Source organism: Drosophila ficusphila, unplaced genomic scaffold (assembly GCF_018152265.1).
Source record: "Drosophila ficusphila isolate 14025-0441.05 unplaced genomic scaffold, ASM1815226v1 contig_198, whole genome shotgun sequence".
Lineage (NCBI taxonomy): Eukaryota > Metazoa > Arthropoda > Insecta > Diptera > Drosophilidae > Drosophila > Drosophila ficusphila.
Window position 1 is genome coordinate 2,204,928 of NW_025064092.1, and position 25,198 is coordinate 2,230,125.

The 25,198-nt window shown below is 39.0% G+C and overlaps 1 protein-coding gene across 2 annotated transcripts; it reads right to left on the reverse strand.

Moving 5' to 3' along the window:
- Positions 1-337: 337 nt before the first annotated feature.
- Positions 338-25,161, reverse strand: LOC108094642. Of its 2 annotated transcripts, XM_043207386.1 has the most exons (11): positions 23,276-23,850; positions 14,906-15,421; positions 14,692-14,848; positions 10,060-10,958; positions 4,976-5,139; positions 4,485-4,851; positions 3,844-4,036; positions 3,448-3,679; positions 2,529-3,374; positions 2,090-2,229; positions 338-1,767 (listed from the first exon to the last, which is right to left on the reverse strand). In XM_043207386.1, exons 4-11 carry the CDS (start codon positions 10,947-10,949, stop codon positions 1,591-1,593), a joined length of 3,009 nt encoding a protein of 1,002 aa, XP_043063321.1. In that variant the 5' UTR covers positions 10,950-10,958; positions 14,692-14,848; positions 14,906-15,421; positions 23,276-23,850; the 3' UTR covers positions 338-1,590. The 2 variants fall into 2 exon arrangements, with proteins under 2 accessions (XP_043063321.1, XP_017050837.1); XM_017195348.2 differs by lacking the exon at positions 23,276-23,850 and adding an exon at positions 24,934-25,161 and having other exon boundaries at positions 14,692-15,421.
- Between the last annotated feature and the right edge of the window lie 37 nt (positions 25,162-25,198).

Sequence of the window (25,198 nt, forward strand, 5' to 3'; positions counted from 1 at the left end):
AGAGTACACCTTGAAATCTAGCGGCCACAAAAATCAATCTTAGCGGGTACATCTACCATTTAGCCAGGACACCAATCATATAAATAAATATTAATCAAATGCTTTCATTCAACTGCAGATGGCGATGTGTTCTGATCTGGACTGGATTTCAGGATGCAGTAAATCAATAGCCTAATAAGGTATGTTCTTTGCTTCATTCACTAAGTAATTCATTAAATATTGAAAGGTCTGCTAAGTATATATTGATAAGGAAAAATACAAACCTGAGACGATGCGTTCGAGGTGAACATTTGTTATTAAAAACAGGATAACAAAATAAATAAAACGCCACCAAAAATGCTTTATCATTGTTTTGTATGTAGGTACACAAGTTTATTCACTAATACATTAGTTTAATATTAATTTAGATAAAAAAAAACAAATGCATAACAAACATTTAACAGAGTTCTCTTATTTTTAAGCCTTAGCTTTTTCTGGTTTTTTGTGTGTGTGTTTATTTCAATTCAATTCATATCAATTCAATTTAATTCACTTTTTTTTTTTTTTGTTTTTGTTTATACACCGATTCGTTAGTTTACATCGAACCATATATGCATCTAGTTATGTATATATTTGTGTAAATTGTACTTGGCTCACTTGTAATTGTTAGTGCACCGGATTTATCTTATAGCAAAACAACATTAAACATCTATAAAAAGTGTTCGTACAGTATATTTAATTTAACTATGCCAGGCCCATGTGTGTGGGCGTGTGAATATTTCACTTTATATCATATACGAAACTATACCGAATTAAGTTTACGTTTTTTAGTTATAGATGTGTGTAGTATGTGTTTATGTAGTTGGTAACAGTCTTTTATCACGTTTAGTTTGGGCTATGCGCATAACGCACAACGTATGGTACATAGGTATATATATATATATATAATATATTTTATTTATATTACGATTTAGCCTAGTAATTGTTTAAATCCTCCCGTTTATGCTAAAGCTTAGCGGTGTGCGACTTCCAGCATTTATTTCCGTTTGCGATTTCGATTTCGACATACTTTTATTAAAATTTGTTTTACTTTAGGGGACACTTTTAGTTGGAAAATAGATGGTCGGAGTAAAATTGAGAAACGTTCGCTTCAGTTCGAATTTGTGGAGCAAGTTCAAAAACCGGAAACGGAAACAGCTCCACTTTACACTGGTAACTAGCTCTACATGCATGTAAAATTCCTCTCTACTTGGTACGTAAAGTTTAAAAAAACAACAAACTGATCAAACCGAGTTTGTGTGTGTGTGCGTGTGTGTGTGTGTGTGTGGGTTTTTGTGGGCATCTAAAGTATGTTTGTCTCAGGCTCACTCATAGGTTTGGGGTCAGAGGTCATCTATCCGTATCCGTATCCGTATCTGTATCTTTATCTGTATCTGTATCTGTATCTGTTCTGCAGCAATTACCTATCAGCTGACCGATTGGTTCTACATTTAGTTTCCCTCTTTTTGGGAAATTCCTCTTTTGGGACTTGAGCTGGCTGCCAGGACAGTAAGTTATCACATCGATGAAACCCTTCAGTCGAGAGCTGCACTCTCTCCTTCTCGTTCCCCCTTAATTCAGATCCTCGTCCTGCAACTGCTGCTGATCCTGATTCTGATTTTGATTCTGATTCTGATTCCGATCCCGATCCGATTCCGAGGACTTCCGGGTGCTCGCCTTGTTCTGCAGCTGCACTTCATATTCGCTCTTGATGTTCACATACAGCTCGCTCTGCTTTTGATGCTCTTGCTGCAGGGATATTAGTAAACAAGGATCAAATATTATAATCCATTAGTTAGATATTTCAGATTTTTAGATTACTCAAACCAACAGAATTTAAAGATCAAATAAATCAGGGGCCGAATTTAAGTGAGATACATTTACTTGGTTATTTACTGCAGATTGGATTTACGTAAGAAAAGTTATAGGATTAGAATTGCAAAATGTTGATGACAAAAAAAGATTAAATCATCGAAAATGTAACTGGGTGAGTTCAGTTATAAGCTCTTCAGAAAAAACCACTCCAAATATCATATAAATGATATATTATGTGAAAGTAAACATTACTTACCATGATCTCATCGAATCGCTGATTGGCGTGCGGCAAATCGTAACGCTGGCCCTGTTCCCTCAAATTCCTGGCAACATTAAGTTGTTGGGTCAGATTTCGGCCGATTTGGTTCAGAGATGTGTGCAGCACGTGCTCGATTTCTGTGGGTTAAAACAACAAACGGAAGGTAGAATTTAATTTCCACAACATATTTTAAAATATATTAGCCTGAATAACAGCACTAAGCATTAACCGAACATTAAAGATTCAATCCAATAATCATAATTTACCTCTAAAAAGCAGCAAAGACTTTTTAGAAATGAATTAAATGCTGCAAGTATTTAACCAGTTGTTAACCATTATTCAAATTTAGCTTTCCATTCTTTTCTTAAAACATTATCTAGAACTTAACTGGTATTCCAGCACTATTTAACCTTGGCTAACTATGATTATAGCTCACCTGTGCTGGGGATGAAGCGCCGCTTGGCGACCTTCTCCTCGCTCTCGGCGAGCGCAGAGCCGCTCCTCTTTAGGGTGGACCCAATAGCCTGGGGATCGGGCGTGAGTGGACCCTGGCAGAAGTCGCAGGGCGAGTGGGATTCGCTGCAGGTGCAACCAGTACCTTGGGAACTGGGCGACTTGGCCGCCGAACCGTGGACACCGCGCAAATGCTTCGCCGCCGTCACGTTGACCACACTGATGCTCTTCGAGATCGATGACTTCACGGACGCCGTTTCCGGCGGCACGAGTGCCAGAGGCGGAGTCTTGGAGCTGCCCTGGCCATGTGAAGTGGATGTTGAGGTCGCGGAACTGTGATGCGAACGCACATGATGAGCATGATGAGGATGGTGATGGGTGGCACCGCTGCCATGTGGATCCCCGAACTCTGAGGCGCTGCGTGCCCCATCATCCGCATCCTCGTCATCCTCCTCGTCGTCGTCATCGCCTTCGAGCTCCTCGTCCTCGTCCGCCTCCTCGTGGCCTCCCTCTTCGCCGGTCTTCTGCAGGTTCTGGATCAATCGCAGCACCGCCTTCTCCAGGAGCGCCGGATGCTCCGAGGCGGGCACATCGACGGTGGACTGCGGGATCTGCGTGTTGATGATCACCGAGAACTTCTTCTTCATCTCCTGCACCCGTCGCTTGCCCTCCTCTTCGCTTAAAAGTGTATTCACGCAGACGAAGGAGTGCACCTTGTTGGTCTCCTTGTCGATCTCCAAGTATCCCTTCGACTGCAGGTAGATAATGTTTCCGTTCCGGGTGAACAGGCGGTACGTCGACTCTCCATACGAACTGTTGCAATCGTACACTGAGGAATGGGAGAATATATAGTTAGTGATCTGTGATAGGTATTCTACTGTGTATCCAAGGATATTACTCACTCTGGCGAAGGGCCACGATCACCCAGCGAACGTCGTCGTTGTGCATGAAGGTGAACGGACTGAGGTTGCGCACCTCCTCCGTCATGTAGCCCGCCACGATGCCGATCCTCTGGTCGCAGTCGATTATCCTGCCGTCGATCAGGTGCCGCGTGCGGTACTCCAGCGTGTTCGCGTCGATCAGCCGACTGGCGATCTTCGGCGGACGAATTATGCGGGCGCAGGCTGTCAGGATCTAAAGAGAAAGAAGGGAGGATCAGAAACAATATGATCATGATCTTAAATCAATTCAAATTAAATTATAAAAATTAAAAGGGGTTTTCCTTCTGTTTTAGGATATGATTTTAGATAATCTGAATCTATAGATTGGCAAAAAACAAGGGAATATAGTATACTTACGATATCGTTGCCGCTGATGGTGTGCAATGGAATGACGTCATCGCGACCGCGAGTCCTTCTGATCAACTGGAGATTGGAGCTGAAGGTATTGGATCGTACTCCCCGCGGAGCTTCGTCACTCCGCCGAAAGCAGCCATCGATCTTGACCACTTCGTAGGCCGTGGGTTCCGATCTGGGACCAGCTCGAGCCAACCTGAATGCGAATATATAGAAAACAACATAAGAATATAAGATTTAATAGGATTTAATAAGATGTAAACAAGTTAATATATTGTAATATTTTTAAATAACTAGGTAAAAGGTTTTTGAGAATACAATGTGATATTTATGCGATAATATTATATGATGAAACTAAAGACTCATAATGCTTATAACAACCTGAAAAAGTTTCTAAAGGTATACTAAAATGAGTTATGACCTCTGAAGTCCTAAGGATTGACGTTAAAGTATAATGTATAATTTTTTAAAGCATACTTTTAGACAGATTTTTAAGTGTTTTGAAGAAACTTGAGATTTGTGTGGGGTAACTAACATTTTAGGGATGAATTAAGTACAATGCTTTGAATGCTTTATTTCTTAGATTCAGATTTGCAGTTTGATTACTTATATTCTTGGTTGCAGATATAGTTTATAGTACCCACCTCACGCGAAAGCTGCGCCTGTCCTCGCGCAGTTTGCGATCGATGTAGTCCTCCTCGGACTTGCTCCGCTGGCGGGGCTCCCCATCCGCGTCGGGATCCGCATTCGAGTCGCCGTGGGCGTCGAAGAGGTTCTCCAGCTCGGTGGGGATCAGCTGCTGCTTGAGCATGTTCTGGTCGTCGGGATGGGTGATCTGCATGATGCTCTGGCCGTAGAGGTCCGTCTGGCAGTGGCCCAAGTGCTGTTCGATGCTGGACGAGATCAGCAGGATGTGGCCATGGCAGGTGAGTGCCAGGAAGAAGCTGTCCAGCATGTTCATCAGTGTGTCCGTGATTTGTGGTCGCTGGTGCATCAGACTGTTGCCAAAGGCTACAAGTTCAAGGTTCAACAATTGATTATTTCTTGCAGTTAACTCACTACTTGGGTTACTTTTTAATTTGTGATATTCTGTATTTATTTAATATATATATAGCCGATTCCCAACTCAACTTACCATGCTTTAATCGCAGTGCATGTGCTGCGAATCGCAACACGGCTGTTTTATCCACTCGACGAGGTGACTCTGCCACATGAGGCACCATCGTGGAAAGCTCCTGGATGGAGCCATTCAGTTTGTCCCGCCGATTTTTCTCCGCTCGATTTCGCGCCTCACGACCACTGAGAAAATGCCAAACAAATGAAAAGAAATGTTTGAGTACCTGCTTAAATTTTGCAATATTTTTATGAGCTTACAAAAATATTTAAGTGCAATAAAATAGAATAGAAAATAAATCAAATATATTTTGGTTGTGCTTACGTGAAAATAATGATAATAGCTATTGTTAAAGCTTAAAACATAAGTATAAACCCTTAAATTTGTTTTAAAGGACAATTAATAAATATATTCCTGGGTAAAATAATAATAGTAAACGTTATATAACCCTTCCCATTGATGGGTTAAATCAGAAGAGCTTGCTTTAAAAAAAGTGGATTAAAATAATAATAGTAAACGTTATATAACCCTTCCCAGTGATGGCTAAAATCAGAAGTGCTTGCTCAAAAGAATGTGGATTAAAATGCTAATGGGAACGGCGACTAATGCACAATCATTTTGCCATTGGGGCAGGTATTATAGCTGAGCTCGTCGGCAAAAGTTTGCATCTATTATTGGAGAACCTTTTCAAAAACTGCCAGCGATGCTCGGACTACGAACAGAATGTCAGATTAATGCGGGTAATAAAATTGTGCAACCGACCAACCAACCAGACGTCTGTGTGCTTTTATAGATAAATACTATAATATATCGTGTGTGGTTGTCGGTCAGCGATAAGCAATCGCTCGTTGAGGTAGGAAAACCAAATGGGGTTTTCCAGGTAACAGTCTTTGGTGGTAAGAGGAAGAGTTTCCCGGAAGGTGACTCCCTTATAAACTGCCTGTATTTCACAACAAACTATTCATCGTATTTGAACTATCTGCTTGAGACTATTTTTGTATTTTCATGTAGCTTGCACTCGAAATCCCGACGGCGTCGCTTGTCCGTAACTTGTCCGTCCGTATGTCCGTCCGTATAGTATAGTTCCTATACTAAATTTGCTATATATGGCGCATGACTGGGCATTTGTTTGGCCGTTACGCAGTCGCAAGTATTACATAGCCAACAGGCTAGACTATGACAACAAAAATATTCCCCGATTCCAGCACTGCACCTCTCAGTCTGTCAATAATTATCAGTTTTGCATGGGTGGCGATTGGGGGAGGGGAAACGGAAGGATGGCAAGCGATGGAGTGTTGCGATTCAAGTGCAATGATCACGTTCTGTTTGCCTCGGCTTTAGTTCGTTTCACTTGGCGCCAAATGTCTTCAACGTAATTACTGCGATTGCATAAAGCCGAGCACAGCGAATAAATCACACGATCTTTCCCATTCATTAAAAACTAATTACTCTGTATGTTTATTATTTATTCTATAAGTTATGTATTAGGGGTTTTATTTCATCGGTCAGTTAAGGGGAATTTAGGAAGATTTTTAAGTGAGAGATAAAAGGTGAAAGTTGAACAAAACAAATACAAATATCTAGATTTTCGTGTTTTATTTTAAAAGTTAAAACCTTTTTTACACTTTTGACTACTTTCTTTTTACTTTTGAAACTTTCTATTAAATATGATATGCATATGGAAAATATGGATATTTATATTTATTGAAAACAGTACCCAGTAAACGAATGTTTAAAAATTCATCATTTCGGATCTAATTATTTTCTGTGTGGTCGTTTTCATCCGCTTCTGGTTGAGTTCATGAGTAATTTATACGGAAATGTGAGATCGCTGCGTTCGATTAGCAATGGCTACCGCTTGTTCGCTGCCACAATGTTGTTTTCAACCCACTCCACCACTTCACCAACCCCTTCCCCTTGCAACCCCTTGCAACCCCTATCGGCAACCCTCGAACTGATGTAATTTATTTTAAAACGCAATTGCAAAACAAGTTCGCAAAATACACACAGACATTTGCGAGTGCGAAACGAAGTGCAGGAGCAATTGCAATTGCAATTGCAATTGCATTGGCAAGACCAATGCAAACAGTAGAAAAAAATGTGAAAAAAACAACGTGAAGAAAAATAGGAAAGCAGAGAAAAAGCCATCCCATGCATAAGGAAAATGCGCAACAGTCGAATAAACAAATAAAAACCAAAACAAGTACTCTGAAAAAAATCTTATGGTTCTCAAAAAATAGTTTCGAAATGTTTTGTAGATGCTACAAAAAACAAAATATTTATTTTAATTATTTTAAAGTATTCATGTATATTACGGAAAATCAAATCATCAAGAAAAGCAACAAAGTATTGATTACCATAAAAAAGTATTATAAATTCAATTCAAGGGATGATATAAATTGTTTAAAAATGTGACAGAGCTAAACACAAATAGAAATGCAATACCAAGTAGCAATTTTGCTTATTAATGCAGTTACTATTTAAAAATATCTACGAATGACCAAATGCCATAAACCAAAATTAATTGAGCCAAAAGAACTTTGATTAAGGTATTCAACTGTGAAATACGAACATTACTTTTGATTTCATATAATGTTATTTATAGCCTTTTGTGGAAATTAAATGTGAATTGTATTGGCAAAAATGTTTGGTATGTGGAATCGAAATTTTGACATCAATTTTGAAATTCTCTATAGGGTATTTCAGAAGTTGAGGCAATTTCCCAGTTGCCAATGCAGCGATTCGTTGGCCTTGATTGAGTTAGCACAGTGCAGTGCACCCTTGCACTTGATGTCATATTGTTGTCGTTCGCAATTGCTGGCCAATTGAGTGGCCAGCGGGGAATGTTGGTTTTGGCCACTCGAGCTGTCTACTTTTTAGCCAATTCAAAGTGCCATTTCGCCGGTGCATGTATACATACATATACATATGCATGCATAGTGTTTGCATATTCATACACCTTTGCCGGTGAGTTTGTGTGTGACTGTTTGTTTACTCAACTTGTTGCATAGAGAACCGAAATACACTTTCCGAACCAAAACAAATCCTTTTTTATTGTTAATGAAAATTAATTTTAGAATTTTTATTTGAAATATGCCGAGGGAGGTTGGTAACCTTTTGAAAGAGTTGGTATTTAAAAGCGGCTCTTTTACCAAATTGAATTACATCTAAATCAAATTTGACAACACTGCGTATGAGTGATTTCTTTAGAATGCATTTTATAGGCAATGTGATAACTTAGTTTATTAATTATTTGGTGGTTATTTAATTTACGAAAAAAACTTTGATTTAATAAACTGTGTAGAATGAAATAAAGAATTACAAGTATAAAGAATACATTGGACATGTACCATGAATATTATTTTGCAATCAAGTCTGTTGTTGTATACTAAAACTACTTCTTTTAATATTATTCTGATTATTAAGTGCTATATTTTTCCCTTAGTGTACTATTGCTATCTCGCTCTCTTCCGCATTCTGTTTCTGTTGCGCTTTTTGTTTGTCTACTGCTGCTTACATTGTAAAGTGCGCGCGTATCGATAACCGCTGGCAGCACCACCACCACCCACTCATCACCTAACTACCTCTTTCCCCTCTTCCCTCTCTTCCCCATCCTCTCCTCTTCCCCCACTTCCCCCTCTTTTCCTGCTCTTCCCCGTTCTTGCCCGCTCTTCTCCCCTCTTCCTGCTCTTCCTCCTCTCTTCCCGCTCTTCCTCCTCTTCTTCCTCTTCCCCAAAGCAATGGATGCAGTGCGACCTTGAAACCATGCTAATGACGTATCGAAACGCATCGGATTATAATGCCAAGAGTAACGGTACAGCAACGGCAAAAGCGAGCGAACAAATATGGCCAAGTAAATAAGGAAGCGAATTTTAGTGCTCCATCGTTTCTAGTTTCTGTTTCTGTTTCTGTTTCTGTTTATGGCCCGTCAATCAAAGGGGGGGCGGGATTGTGATTGTGGGTGGATTTTGGGGGGTGGGAAGGGGTTTGTGGACTTGTGCAGCTCTCCTGCAGCTCGAATGAATGGCGATTTCGCTGAATGAATGAATGAATGAATGAAAGAAACGTCTCGGTGACGAAAATAAATCAAGAAAATGTTGATAAAAATATACAACCCGTATAAACAACACCCACGGCCTAATCAAGTGGTTTTTTTCCTTATTTGTTTTTTTTTTTCGGTGGTTTGGTGGTGGTGGTGCTTAGTTGGTGCCACAAGTGGCACAAGATGACGCCTAATTGGGGGAGAGCAATCTTCAATCAGGCACAACCAGACACTCAGCTGGATGTTTTGGATGCTTGGGGATGCTCGAACAGCGATGATGGTGGGGGTCACTTTGGGGTGGCTAATGCTGAATTACACCAAATTGGCTGACCTCCCGTCGAGGTCACGGGTGGATGCTGCCCCCCATTAGCACGATGGGTGGCGAAGTGAAGCCTCCCAATGAAAGCGGTGAATACCTATATGTATATGCGTCTTAAACTTATGTATATACATCCTCAAAGCTTCACATTTCAACAGCAATTATTTCCCATTTGCAAGCTAAGTATCCAGTTCTCCATTTGCAAAGAATATTGAATGCAAAATAGTTTACATATATATTAATTAATAAAACAAAATTCCCATCGAATTATTGGCGTCGCTTTTTTGCAGCATCAGCATGAGCGCTGATAATAAATTTTCATAAAATTTCAATTGATGAAAGTAGCACCCACTCATTAAAAACAATTATAAGTATTTCTTACTGCTCTTATTAAAAAAAAAATAGTTAGTGAATTAGAAAAATTTCTAAGCCCGAGGAACGAAATAAAGGTTTTAAGTCCATATTATCAATAACAGTTTTAATATAATTAATATTATATATTAAAATAAGTGTGATATTTTTTGTCCTTTATGATAAGGTAAAGTGCTGCGGGATTTTAAATTAGCGAGCACGAAAAATAATGATAAAGAAGTAAAGCTATTTTTAAAAGAAGATGTATGGTCTTGCTTTAAATCTATAATGTTATTTTAAATTTAATTAAATATTTGCAAAAAAAAATTTGAAAAACTTAAAAAAAAAAATTTTGAATTAGCAGAGATTTAAGAAGTATATCTTGAAACTCACTTATTTGAGAGCTGGAACATCTCCATCATGGTCTCGTGCGGATGCTGGTGGTGCGGATGCGGCTGGTGGTGCGGATGCTGCGGGTGGTGCGCGTGCGGATGTCCGTGCGAATGCGGATGCGGATGCGGCTGCGGATACTGGTGGTGCAGCGCATGCAGATGTCCCGAGTGTCCGGGATAACCGCCCGCCATTCCCGCCGAGCCCGGAACCACTCCCGCATTGGATCCACCGTAGCTCATGAACCTGCCACCACCACCCGCAATGGATCCTCCGGCGGCGGATGAGCCCGATCCATAGGGAGCATTCGGATACCACATATTCGGATAGAAGCCAGGCGGCGGTGCTCCATGAACCGGGGAATGTGCAAACGGATGCATGCGACCGGGATTGGATCCACCTCCGGCTCCTCCTGGTCCTCCTCCGGATGCTCCTCCCACTGGCAATGGACTCCCCGGCGATCGGTAGTTGAAGTGGTAGACGGAAGTGGAAGGCGGCCGGAGCATCACATCGCATCCGGATCCGGCGCCAGAAGGAGTCGGCGATTGGTAAAAGCTATTCGCACCGCTTCCACTCCCACTGGGCGCATAGTCACTGCCCAGCGCCGAGCTCTCGTTCTCATCGGGATAGTTGTCCTCGTCGAGATCGATCGGTTGCATTCGATTGCGGTTATCCAAGCGCGGAGCATCCGCATCCACATCCGCATCGCGATCCCAGCCGAGATCATCCAGTGGACACTCACTCTTGCCGAGAACCAAAAGATCAGTATCGATGGGTGGTGGCGGATCGTCGAAGTAGGGAATGTCTTGCTTGAGATCCTCAATATCCTGGCCGAGTCCTTGGCTTTGGCTTTGGCTCGTGGAGGAGTTCCTGCTGCGACTCGCACCCTCCATGTTCTCCAGCTGGAAAAATATATATAGAGAGAGAGAGAGAGAGCCGTAGGTTAGTTAATGTTTTGGTAACTGAACGATCGGCTGAGGAGATCATTGCATCACTCCCCGCTGATAAGAGTTGACAGTTCGCTTCTACTTCTAATTGCCCAATAGATTATTTTCCCATTTGATGGTCACTGCACTGCAAACAAAAATGTTCACAAACATCGAAATACATACCTAATATTTACCATATCAAAGCGATGTTCTACCTTTTCATTTCAATTAAATTTTTTTTTTAAATAAAAACGCTTATTAAACCCCCTAAATACATATTTCATACTTAAAAACAACTCTTTTTTTTTTTGTTTCACTTGCCAATACAGTTTTTGAAAAAATGTTTTTGTGTTGTATTTTGAGAAAATATAAATAGCAAACATCGGAATCAAATAGTGAACGAAAAATGAGCGCAATTGGACTCGACGTTCCTGGGATTTTTTATGATCGAACTCGTAAAACGCCCAAAGCCATAAACGATTGTGAGTCATGGGCGGCGAAGAGGGGGGATTCTCTGGGTGTTCGGTTGAATGACAAAAAAGCAAGCACAAAAGTCAAAGAACAGACCAAAGATATTCGGTGTTATTTATATGCGAATCTTGTCCAAGTGCCGCCTATAAATAATACCAACACTCTATACATGCATACACCCATGGATCTGCTCGGATCACGCACATATATCCGTCTATTCAGGGCAGATCTTTGAACTATATTTACTCCTTTCATTTCCTTTGGTAAAACAAGCGTATATTTATCTTGTGCCTCTGATTCACATGACAAATGAATTTGGCGCGATGTGGAAAGTGCGGGGAATTCTGGTCGTAAATTTCGTATTTCTTTGCCCTCGAGCTCGCTGTTTATTTGTTTTCCCTTGCGGACAATTGAATCTCTCTATATACATATATACTCTATATTTATATAAATTGGAACTATTATTGTCGTGAGAAGAGATTGTCTATCCTTGAAGAAACAATTTGGAATTTATCTAAATCTAGGTGCACACTACTTAATGACTGTAGTCACTTTTGCTTTTATTTTTAGGTGAAGTACCTTGAATTTATTCAGTTCGGTTGAGTTAATTGAAAATGAATTTATTTCACTTGTTTTTGTTTACGGTGTTTAGATATGCAAAGAAATCTACTAGAAGCAAACGATTGTTTTGATTGAAAAAATATATTGTATAAATTATTAACTTAAGTAGCAAGAAATGCCTGATGTTATTCTTATTATTTTTGCTTAATACGTACTTAATTCAGACCACCTTGTTCCTTTCTACGCCAACTTATAAAGCCCTTTGCCTAGCAGAAATAGCTAAGAAAACATAATAAAAAGCGATAAAAATACAAAATCAGATTGCAATCAACAAGGAAGTCGAAAGCCACTCGACAACTAAGTAATATGCAATCCAGGCATTTCTTTTTTCAGCTGTTATCATCGACGTTTGTCGTAATATTTGCGCTTCTTCACTTTATTAGTTTATTTTGCTGTTGCACTGTTTTTTTTTCTTTCCGCCTTTCCAAATTTGTTTTGTAATTGTTTTCGAGTGGCGGCGGGTAAACAAGGGCCATAAAAACAGCGAGAGGGGGGACGAGAGGCATATCAATTGCAGCCAAAATCGCCAGACGGCGTTGATGTCGCAGCAGGTTGCCGCCACTTTGCCTGGCGTTCTGTCGGTGCAATGGGGCGTATACGCAACGCGGCAAAAAACACAACAAGTGGGTGGGAAAGCGAAATGGAGGCGGTGCGCTTTGGGATCCACTTAATTTAGACATTTCTCGCGGTTCATTTATTCATTACAATACCACTCAAGGCACAAATTTCACCCTAACTATTTGAATATTCTATATTGTTGGCGAAACGGGGCGTATACGCAACGAAATAAAAGCGTGATAATAAGGCGTCAAAACAGAGTCTAAGTTGGGATTTTATCTTGAGTAGTTATTTATTTAAAGTTCAGGTGTGAAGAGTTGTTACCATAATTGGAATATAATAATAAAATACTTAAATATAAGCGAACAAAGAAGTTCGAGCTTAGCAATCATACAGTTTGTTTTTTATGATTAATTTACAATTATTTTAGAGTAATTATTCCCCGCAAATATTCACTTCAATTGTATTATTTTAGCTGTCAGATGCACTATTATTAAAGTAATACCATGTTTAAAAATGAAAATGTATTAAAAATATTCGAACCTGATTTATTGCTTCCAAAATTTGTAATCACAAGTAAAAATAGCTTTGGCTTTGCAATCGTTGCTTTTTATCTTGAATTATTATTAGGGCAATTGGAAAGTGGCGCACGCCACGCCTTCAAATCTATAAACCTCAAATCGATAAAGGTTTGCAAAAGTCGCTCGACAATTTTGGTCCCATGGGAGCACCCAAATTCAATGGGGCGGCGAACTTCTCGAGTTTGAGTTCGATTTCGACTCTATTACGCCCTCGACTGGTCATATAAATTTGGATATACATAAGTCGTGTGTATATTCATATGACCGAGAGTGTGTGTGTGTGTGAGTAGTAGGGGGCAATTATAATCTTCGTACAGATATTCAACATGAATATTGCTTTTGATAAGCCGCCAACCGCCGCTTGTTTGCTCTTCTCGATTGCTGTCCTACCAACAAATATACCTAATATATAACGACCATGGCCAGACACCCACAATTGTTGTTGAGCCCCACCGAAAACAGTTGGTGTTGGTGTTGCTGTTGCTGTTGGTGTTGTTGTTGTTGTTCAATGTCGGCGTTGCTGGTGGTGTTACGTACCGCAGATATCTCCAGACTGATTAGAGCCCGGGTGTCTGGGTTTGGGTTGTGGGTCAGCTCTTAACAGTTAATTCTTTGGAATGCGATATCTACTTAAAAGTGTTATACACCAATTTAATGTATTGCGTTCGGGTAGGTCTGTAATTTGGTAAGTCCCCTTTTTAATATTCCAATACCGTTTCACTGTACATAAGTGTTCATTTTTAAATTTATTATAGTGTCTATCGTTCACTGCGATACTTTTGATTATCAGGAAGTGATACTGTTGTTAAAATATTGATGGCCATCAAGGGTTCTTATCATGTAACCGATTTTGTAATCCCGTCTAGTCATCTTTATAATCCAACATTGTTGCATTTGTTCGTGACTCAGTTGATGAATGACTTTAGTTGACCAGATAAGCACGATGGTAAACTATTATTCACTTGTTAGTGATAATGCAAGCAAGTGTCGTAACTAGTGAGCTGGCTAATAACAGCTTGGTTTGGTAATATTTTCGATCACTTAGATTAGATTACCAAATTGCAACCCTTTTATTGTTTACATTCTTTAAAAATTATTAAAACATTTCTACATTCTACAATTCTGATTCTGGCTTGAAAATTTGGAGTATAAGGTGAACACTTTGCTTTTTAGAATATTATCAGAAGCCCTGAAGTTTGTGGCCTGTGCTTTGCGTCCAAGTTTCTTTCTTAATGGCCTAACCTTCTGCCAAACATTTTTCTGTTCTAAATGAATACGAGATTATCACAACTGCTTCAGGGTTGCCGCCTGAGTGATTGCAGTACCCTTATATTGTAATGCCCTAAGCTTTCTCTTGGCTCCCATAAATCAATCATTAAATATTTACGACTAATGCTGGCCATAACAATAACAACAATAATAACAATCGAATAAAGGGAGAGGGCAAAAGGCAAGAAAAAATCAATTTCACTTACATGTTTTGCGCTGTTTCTTGTTTTTCTGCATGAAGCTTCTCGCTCGCTCGCACTCTCTCCCGCCCTTTCTCTCACTCTCTTTTAGCAAGCTCTCTCGCTTCCTCTCACTTGCAATTGCCGGAGCGGTTTGTTTATTTCTATGCCCGTCTCGCTCTTTCTGCTGGTGGTTGGTATTCGCGAATTATTTATTTTGTATTACTTTGTCTTTCCTCACCGTTGTTGTTGCTGTCCTGCAGATGCAATTTGCTTTGTTATCTTTGCCGTTATTTGCTTTTTTTTTTCTTTGTGGTTCTTTGTACTTTACTTTGCAAGGAAAAAAGGGAGAACAAAAATAATAATAGTACTTCAATTTACAGTATTTTGTGTTTCAGTTCACTTGGTAGTTGTCTTATACATTTCTAGTCACACTTTCGTTTTGAAACCGCTTTTCTTTCAGTATTTTTTCAACCATTTTCCGAACACACTTTTTGTAATTTTGTTCAGTGGACGGGTTTTTGGGGAAATGAGCTTAGGTTACATTCTCTCCAGTCCTTTTTTCCGACTTCTCTTTTGTTTTACTTTACTGATTATTTTGGTACATATTTGTGTATTTATTTATTTTTTAGTTGTTCAATATCATTCAATATTTGTACAGCTGGAGGTATTTTGTTGTTTTGTTTCACTTTGTTGTTGTAGTTTTTTATGTTGTTGTTTTGCCATTAAGCTTCCAGCAAGTGTTAATTTCTTGTTTCTGAAAGAATGGAGAAAAATGAAAAGGGCTATGAAAACACCTCATTATTTTTGGCTTAAGTCTTTGAAAACAACTAAGATATTAAAATTATAAATAGAAAAAATATGTATGCATTTAATAAACTATTTAGCAAACGTTATTTAAATCTTTGACTTTTAATAATAAGTAAATGCATAGAAGTGTATTTATAACTTCGTTTTGTCTTTCCTTTTATCTTTGCTTTTCACGTTTTATAGCTTGATTCAGAATGTAACATTGTTTTTGCTCTGTCCGCTATTTGCGGTTGATTTTTGCTAATTAAATGAATACTTTAATTTATATATTTGAATTTTTATTTCCCACTAGCTGGCGAGCCGACACAAAAAATGTTAATATTATTGTTGATCGGCTCTGAGCTGTCACCTGTTGCTTTGTTGCTCTACAGCTGCTACTAAATGCTTCTTAAATTCTTTTTGTTCTTAACTTTTTGTTAACTCGTTGGCTTTGTGGCTTTTTTTGTGAAAATATAAACCGGTTAAAGCCGACCCAAAAGTTAGCACCACCAGGGTGGAATGGACTTGGCGAAGGGGGTGGTGGTTCGGTGGGTTGCAAATTGACGGGAATTATTGAACCCGACTTTACCCATCATTGCTGATATTTCACTTGAGTTATTTTTGCTGAATTCGACATATTTCGATGAGTGTTAATTTATGATAATAAACCGATCGGAGCTCTCTGATTAATCCAACATGTATCTCTAGTTACATTTGAAGTTTATGAATATTTCTACATAGAAAAAGGGAGTACATTTTCATGATTTCCTTATAATTAAGGGGAAGCTTCAAAAGTTTAAAAAGTTTCTAGAACATTGCTTTTGACAAAGTTGTTTACGTGATCATTTTTAAGATAATCGTTTGCTTTTATCGAGCTCTTTAAATGGCATCAGTATAGTTTATATGGCTATATCCTTTTATCTGTAGTTTCTGGCTTAATTCCTCTCACAAAATATCTATACTATACCGTATACGTATTTATTTGTGCGCATACAACTCAAGTGTTGCTTGGCAGTCTAAATCAAATATACATATAAGAAGATAAACTTCTTTACAAGTGTCTCCGACTTTTCCCCAAAAAGCTCACACAGACACGCACACGGGCTGCCACAAATACTGCTATGAAAATGTCTGACTGTTTGCTTGTGTGTGTGTGTGTGAAGCAAGGACAACGGAATCCTGCGGCGTTAGGATTCCCTCTGCGTTGCGGAGGGGCCTTTTGCGTAGGTGGGCGTGTGCACACACACACATAGGGACGGAGGTTCCCACTGAGTGTCTGTGTGCGTGACAGATTTTGTGCGTGTGGGTGCGTTACAGTGAAAACCAAAGTGATTAAAATTAATAAACCATTTCAAAGTTTCTATAGTAGATATTTATTATCTAAAACGCTAAACAAAATTGAAAGCATTTTAAGCTGGAATCTTTAAAATGAAAACTAAATGAATAATGATCAAAAGAATACATATGTGTATGTATAGGTATACAATATATAAAGATGTTAATTTAAATTATTTTTAATGAGGTGAAAATTCTTTTTTTTTTTGGTGTTCCTAGTTATTGTCATCTAAAAAACCAATTTTTTTATGTCGTCCTTTCTCCAGATTCCTCTTAAGGGGTTATATACCTTTTTTATTTTCAAAAAATCGAAAATTTTTTTTTTGCTTTATCTTAAAGAACAACTCCTTGAGAACATTTTCCCAAATTTTCATAGAGATTCGAGCAGTAGAAAAAAAGTTACAGCGCTTCTAACCGCGCGCCTCGTAGCGGCCTGAAACTGAACTTGAAACTTTAAACGCGATTATCTCGAAATGGTGTTTCTTGAAAAATGACTTTGCGGTGATAACGATTGGCGGAAAACTACTGAACCGATTTACTTCAAATTTTTTTTCAAATGTTCGTAATGAAATTATCTTGTGCTTGAACGATCGACTTTTCACGCAAAAATTTTTTTTTCGCCGAAATAAATTTTTTAGTGAAATTTCTAGAGACCAAAAAGCTCATTTTTTGCATAAAATATAAAAAATTTTTAAATCGTTCGTTCAAGCACAAGATATTACTCTAAACTAATGAAATTTTTTTACTTTTATGGCTTCAGTTGACCGGTTCGACCAGGAGCGTTATCACCGCAAGGCCCTAAAAAAAAAGGCCTCTAAGGGAAACAGCCACCCCTTAAAAACTAATTGATATTTTTCCACGAAATTTTGCACAAACATAGTTAATAAAGTGTACTATCAAAAAATTAAAACACCCGAGTAATTAAATAATTGCTACATTCCTAAAAAAAAATCCGAACTTTCCTCTTTTTCTTCGACAAAGAAGGTATATAACCCCTTAAGGAGTCTCCACTCTCTTCTATTCGCCTGTTTATTTGTCTCGCTTTTCAGGGACATCGCTGGCACGCAAAAAATCTTTGCGAACATTTTCTCGGTCTTTTGTTTGTGCTGCGGTTGACAAGTGCGAGGCACACACGCACCACCCAGTGAACCGCCCGGCAAACCATCCAACGCACCACTCAGCGAGCCACCCGGTGAGCCACCCAGTCACCTATCCACCCGCCATAAAGCTGCAGTGGCTCCGGTTTTTGGAGCCGTATCTGTATCTGGTTATGGGTCTGGATGTGGATGTGGATCTGGTCTTGGGGTCCGAGTTTGGGGCCTGGGTCAATCACCCGCCAGCGGGTCATAATTGCAAAAAAGCACAAAGCAAACACACACACACACACACACACGGAGACAAAAATAACAAAAAATTAAAATGTAATATAAAAACCTTTTTTCCTCTCTGCTCGCCACTTTTTATTTTTTGCACTCGCCTTTTTTTTATTTGCATTTCTGCGACGCGACGTAGAAGAAAAAAGTAAAACAAAAATAAATTCAAGTGCTCCGTCAAAATAAAGCCGAAACAAAAAAATGAAAAAGAATAAAAATGAGAACATCAGAAATGGGCGAGCAAAAGGCGAAAAGCTATTTGCCAGACAACGACAACGAACTTTTTGGGAGCGCAGGGGGGGAGAGAGATGAGCGGGGGATAATCAGAGGTGAAATTGCGAGAGAACCTTAAGCGAGCGACACACACACACAAAAAGAGAGCCGGTGAGCGGTAACAAAATAAATAAATTATATAATTTGCTTTGACGTTTGACGGCTCCCCCTCCCCCCCGTTTCTCCTTCCCCTCTCCCCTTCCCCCGCTCACTTTCGGTTTGTTTACATTCGGAATAGTTAAAGTTACATCGAAGAGCGCGCATTAGATTGGGTTTGAACCACAGAGCGTATACGCAATATTACGTATACGTCTCGCTGCGCGCCATTGTATGGAAATCATTTATAAATAGAGCAAACAACAATGAAAAAAAAAAGAAAACCATACGAAAAAATGCCTGCTAATAGATCATTAGAGTGGATCATTTTGCCAGCGGTGAACTGATTTCTTAGAGGGGGCTGACTTATGATATTTACGATTTGCCTTGGCAGCCCCTTTGAAGTCGGCTAAAATCTGAGTAAGCTATTGAATGAACTGCATTGAATGAGCGACGATATCTTCCACTGCCTTATCATTTTTATAAATATATATAAATATTTTATAAATATTTGTTGGGTGTCGAGTTATGCTTGTATACATTAATTTTAACTCGATACTGCTTCTGCGGTATCCTTTTACACAAAAAAAGGGGTTTCTCCGTTTAATACCCACAAAATATCGAACGGCGCTGACAAATTTTGACAGCAAGTGTTTTTATATCAATAAAGAAAAATATAATATATAAAGTAATCCATGTGCTAATTAGATAATAAATATTTTTGTTATGTTCATGGTATGACTTTTTAAAAAATTTATCTCGAGCCTCAGTGGAGATTTTGAAAACAAAATTGTTATTCTGTATTTAGAAAAACATCAACAACTTTATTTTGAGCAAACACAAGGCATCAAATGTTGTATTTGCACTTAAAAAGCGATAAGAGTACTAAGAATTTTCCAGTTATGAAGATTGGTAAATTTTAAACACAACACAAACATGAACTTTGGTAAACCAACCAAGTGAGAATTTGTAAATTCATTTCCCATAAAGTGTAACAAAATTTGTTATTGCGAATAAAACAAAAGAGGATTTTCAAAAAATGTACGAACGGGAATAAAATCAAAGAATTTCTTCTTTTCGCTCTTCTCCTTTTCCCCTAAATCGCCTCCCCTCCCCTTTTTATCCCGCCCATTGGTTCTGTCTCAGCCGCTGCTGCCATTTTTTCGACCTGGCCCAAAGCTGACGTCGACATCAGGTGGTGGCTGGCAAAAAGTTGTCGCTAAAACCAAAAATAGCTGAGCACTCGCAGAGGGAGCGCGACTAAAGAAAGAGCGAGGGCGGAGAAGAATCGGTGCGGGAAGAGAGAGAGCAAGAGGGCGGGAAGAACGTGGCCGTTGGAGCACGTTCTACAAAGATTCCCGAGTGCACTTTGCATAACATTCCATGACATAGGCAATATAATCGTAAGCTGTACACAAACTAAACCTAATGGAGCACAGAAAAAAAGCTAAACATATCAGTTTCTTGCTGGTTTATTTGCTTACTTAGGCAATTAGGAAGTTAAAAACTTGCAATAAATATTTAAATAATAAACACACAGCTCCGGTATTACCACAAAATGTTAACAACTTATGGCTATAGTGTTACTGGTTTAACAACTAAAGTAAATAAGTAAATAAACAAAATATAAATATCCCCTTTATTATAGTATCAGCTTACATAACTTGGCTCGAAGAAAAACGAAAATAGGGAATATACATATGTACATAGGTAAAATCACTATCTGGCACAATAAAATCTAGAGCTATGTGGCTGATTATATGTGTATTTCTAATCTGTATATACGACTAAACTAAACTAGTTTGACCTATAGAGACTTTGACGGAGGGATGATAATATGTAGCTTCTAATTCAAAGCTTATCCACACACACACAGAAACACACAGGTATATTATACAAATTAAGATATATACTTAGCTTTTAGTCGAACGGTAAGAAGTTACTAGAAACTATGAAAACGTTTAAAATGTTTTCTATGCAGTATACACCACAGGGCGTATGCGTAATGCAGTGCTTGGAATATTGCGTATACGACATGTGAACGACAGCGAGCGGAGCTGATCTAAGACCGAATTGATTTAATTAGCATAGTGGCCTAAGATGGCGTCAAGCTATCTCAGCCGTATGCCATCCAATCAGGCATGCTAAATTCGGCTCAATTCGGCTCCAATTAAGATTCGATTTATCGATAAACCTGTGTATTGGCGGTTCGATTTTTGATTGCCCTTAATTAATGGGCGGATCATTTACAATGTGTTTTGGGATTTTCACTCTATATTTTATAATATTTATTGTTGTTGTTAAGAGATAATAACAATTAGGGGATTTATAAAAAATTAGTTAAATGTAAAATGCAAAATAAAAATCTATGATATTACATTTCAAGTTTACTAATCAAAACCTTGTAACCGATTATAGGAAAAAAAGAAATAAAAATAAACGAAGAGTATTTTGTATTTTACTGGTGCCAGCAACCAACTTTCCCCTAGTATAATTATGCTTGATTGTCCGAAATTTTGACATTTTGAATTACAAATTAAATATTTAGTTTTATTTTCTAGCTTAGATGTCTAAGGTCGGGCGTTAGTTTCTGAGTTCGTCAGTTGGACGTTTTTCTTTTTAATTGTCTAGGTTAGGTTATCAATTGCGCTGCTCAGGTCCGCTTTCATTATGGATTCGGCTTTCCTTTTTCCCGCAGCGTTCGAGCGTCTTAGCCCCCTCTTTTTCGCGCCGCCGCTTAACACCCCGCTGCCCACATTTTTCGCAGCGAGCTTTTTTGCTCTCTCGACGGCTCTCTAACGCTACCGCTGCCGCTTGGCCCGCTCGACGCCGAAAACGCTCGCCGCTCAGCTGAACCGACCGCTCTTAGACGCGACGTCAGCAAAAAAAATTTCATGAAGGCGACAAAAACAACGAATTATAAAAAAAATATACAAAAATGTTCACATATATGCGAACTCATAAAAATATAAAACAAAAAATGGTACAACAATTTGGTCGTATATTTTATTGTCTTTAAAAAAATACCCAGATATCTCAAATTATATGGTTTTATAAGCAGGCATAATTAAAAACAAATAATGGTACCAGAAAACACGTATCTATATAAAATTTCTACTTGTTAAAAATATCGTAGATGTTGTTTCATTATTTAGCATGTATTTAAATATAATAAAGCACAATTAAAACATTTTCCATTTCGACGCAATTGAATTGCCAACATCAGCATGCGATTCAAAAATTAATTATTAAAAATGCAAAAAAAAAAAAAAAAAAAAAAAGAGAAACAACTATAGGCAAAGTAACAGCGAAAATAATAAAAATAAAACACACAAAAATCATCATCATCGGCAACAGCAAAGAAAACCTTGAGAGTAGCAGCGGCAAAACGAAAAAAAATTGGAAAGAAAAAACAAAAAACATTTTTTATTGATCGGAACTCGGAACTGGTAGATCATTGAAAAATTGTTGCCAAAAATGGCTGATGTATGCTGGGCTATAGGTTTCTATATTTACGTTTATTGTTATTATCATCCAAAGCTCAGTTCTATATCTTTTATTATTTTTGTTTTTGTTTTGTTTTATGGAGAGTTCAAGGAAGGCTATGGCCCCATCATAAAGTGCCCCGCCATATAACATCTATATTCATCGGAATCCGTTGATCTCCGCACACCCATTAAGCCGCAGATCTGGAATTTGGCTAGGCGATAAGTAAATCACTGAGCTCCCTGCCAAAATCTCTATATCTATATTTTCCCCCTTTCATTATTTTGGGTAATCCAAAGTCGTAGACTCGTCCTCGCGTTCTGGTTTGTTATTTCTTCTTTTTTTGTTTTTAATAAAAAATTAAATAAACCGAAAAAAGAAACTGGAAATTCATTAATATGTTAATTTTTTTGTCTTGCCTCATTGATTGTGTCGCTGTGACTGTGTGTTGCCTTTGGGACTGTGTGTGTATGAGTGTATGTGTGTGTGTGTGTGTGTGTGTGGCTGGGCGAGCGTTAATGTTGGCTAAGCAGATTTTCGGAGGATGACAAACATAGACAGTGGGAATGTTTTTCGTAAATCGAAACTTTTCCCAAGTCAACAAAAAATGAATAGTTCTCGGGTTTCGATCGCACAAAAATGCGCGCACGCGCCGCTGATTTCAGCACATTGAGATAAGGACTCGAGTACATCCTATCACACTAGCTTTAGTTCAGCAAAAAACCAACGTCGGTAGCACTAAAACTCCAATATAGCATTTAATAAACAACAAAAGCTCAACAAAACAGCAAAACATTGTTCGCCAAATTTGGTATTCTATTATAACAACACTTAATGATCTAATCCCTTAATGCTCCAAAAATGAGGTAAACAAGTCTCCAACATCATTAATCGAATACTCCAACGTAGAACATCAAATACTCCAAGACTTGTTCAACAACTCACCAATGATTCAATATCTTTTTTTTGGTACCCAAAATTAATGAATCGTTCTTCAACATAGACTTATGAATACAGCAACAAGTTAAACAATATAAACCAATCAGTGGCCTAGTACTCAAAACATCGTTCTCGAAAACTCCAATTCACCAACACTTGTTTAACAAACATTAAAACTTGCGCAGTATATTTTTTTTTTAAATTCCAACTCTGTCGACTTAATACGCCAAATCTACCAAAAACACTTATATCAATAAAAGCTTCCAGGCCTTATAAGTAATACTATATTGAATGATTTCATTAAGGTCACCGCCATCTACCTTCATTTATAATATTTCTTCTCGGCCGGGTTTTTTGTTTTTTTTTTTTTTGTTAGGTTTTTTGTTGTTTCAAACTTTTTTACACAAAAGCACAAACACTGGCACACACACACACCCGAAAAAAAGGCGCAGGGGCAACACGAAGTTTGTTTGTTGCTTGTTGTATTTCTTCTCTTCTTTTCTTTTATTTGATGTGTTTCGTTTTTTTTTTTTTTTGTTGTTTTGTTATATGGGACTTTGGGGGGCACTGTTTGATATTCCAATTCCATTCGTTAGCGCGGCGCCATTTACGTTTCTCGAGCGTGTTCTTTGCATTTTAGCAGCGGCGGAGCCCACGAAAAAGGCAAGAGAAGGAAACTGCTCGCACTCGCACTCGCTCACACGTACACAGCCAAAAAAAATGAATACAAACACAAACACAAATGCAAATACACAGATGTACGAGTACAAATAAAAATAAAAATAATAATAAATAAGAAAGAGCGACGGCAGGCGAACCAAGCGAACCGAATGGCGGACCAAGCGAACGTCGCGACGCGTCCGTCCGAACCGCTACAGAAACAAAAATTAATTACATATATTGAAATCACAAACTAAACTAATCAGCCAGACCAGCGAGCAGCGACGCCGGCAGAGGCAGCGGCAACGGCAGAGCGGCGAATCAGCTGCCCGAAAAGCTGCCGCTCCCGCTGCCTAAAACACAAAACAAAAAAAACAATACAAAAATAAAAGCTTGCTCCGACGACGGTGCGAAAGGGATGGCGAAACGCCGATCAGTAGCGGGTGCGAGCGAGAGAGCAGCAACAACCTGCGTTGGAAAGCTGTTGAGACCTTGACTAAGGTTTCCGGCCGGGAAACCCTCGCCGAGTTCATGCTCACCAAGTACAGAGAGAAAAACAAGTTGGCAGCACCAAATTTCGCAAAACATACAGCTATAAAACAGTAACGCTTTGATATCAGTTTAAAGGGTGTCAGAAGTATGCTATAAAACGTAGAAAGTCGCATTTCGTCTGTTTGCTTCGGTGCTTTGATAATGTTTACTTTCTACAGTATACTTTGCATACTTTTTTGGACCGAGCCAGCTTGTTTTAAACTCTTACAGACTTGTGTAGTTTATAGCCTTTCGTAACTGCAGTGGTCGAAAAAGTATTTGAGAGTTCATAGCCCCCAATCTACTGTGGGTACTATTTTTGTGTGTTTGGGATTCCAGAAACTGTAAGTACCCTGATTTTCTGCCAGTGCACTTGTGCCGAGAGCCATCGACTTGTCTCTCCGCTCTCTGCGGAGCTTTTTCTTTGCGGCAGAGGCGCGACAGTTTGTCGCTGTTTAGTCTATGAACTTGACGCTGGCGTCTTACACAATGCTGCCACCGTCGCAGTCGCCGCCTTCGCCATCGCCTCCTCCTCTTCTTCTTCTTCGTCGTCTTTTTCTTCTTATTGCTGCTTCTCTACACCAACACACAAACACCTAACCACACAACACACACACACACACACACACTCTTGGATATACATTTACAAACAGAGAAACACACACACACACACACTTGGAGGAGCACTCTCAAAAAAATAACACTCGCAATCGAAACGCAAACACTCCGGGAAATGGGGATAATATCAAAGGCGATCTATTTTTCCATGCTCGACGACGAAACTAACCCAAGGAAACTGTAAATTGTAGAGCTGGGAAACCTCAGAAGGACACTCCTCCTCGTTAAGACTAGGAACTACGGAGGCGCCACTTGGCCAAAATGGGCCGCTTCCACTGCAGCAACGGCCGATGCGGAGCGACGACGCGTCGTGGGACTTGGACAGATGCCGACCGACTGCCACCGATGAGGCCCGGTCCAAAGCACCCAGCGCCCAAGACGTTCGACGGACGGACGAACGAACTGAGGAACGGACGAACCGACGAACGGACGGA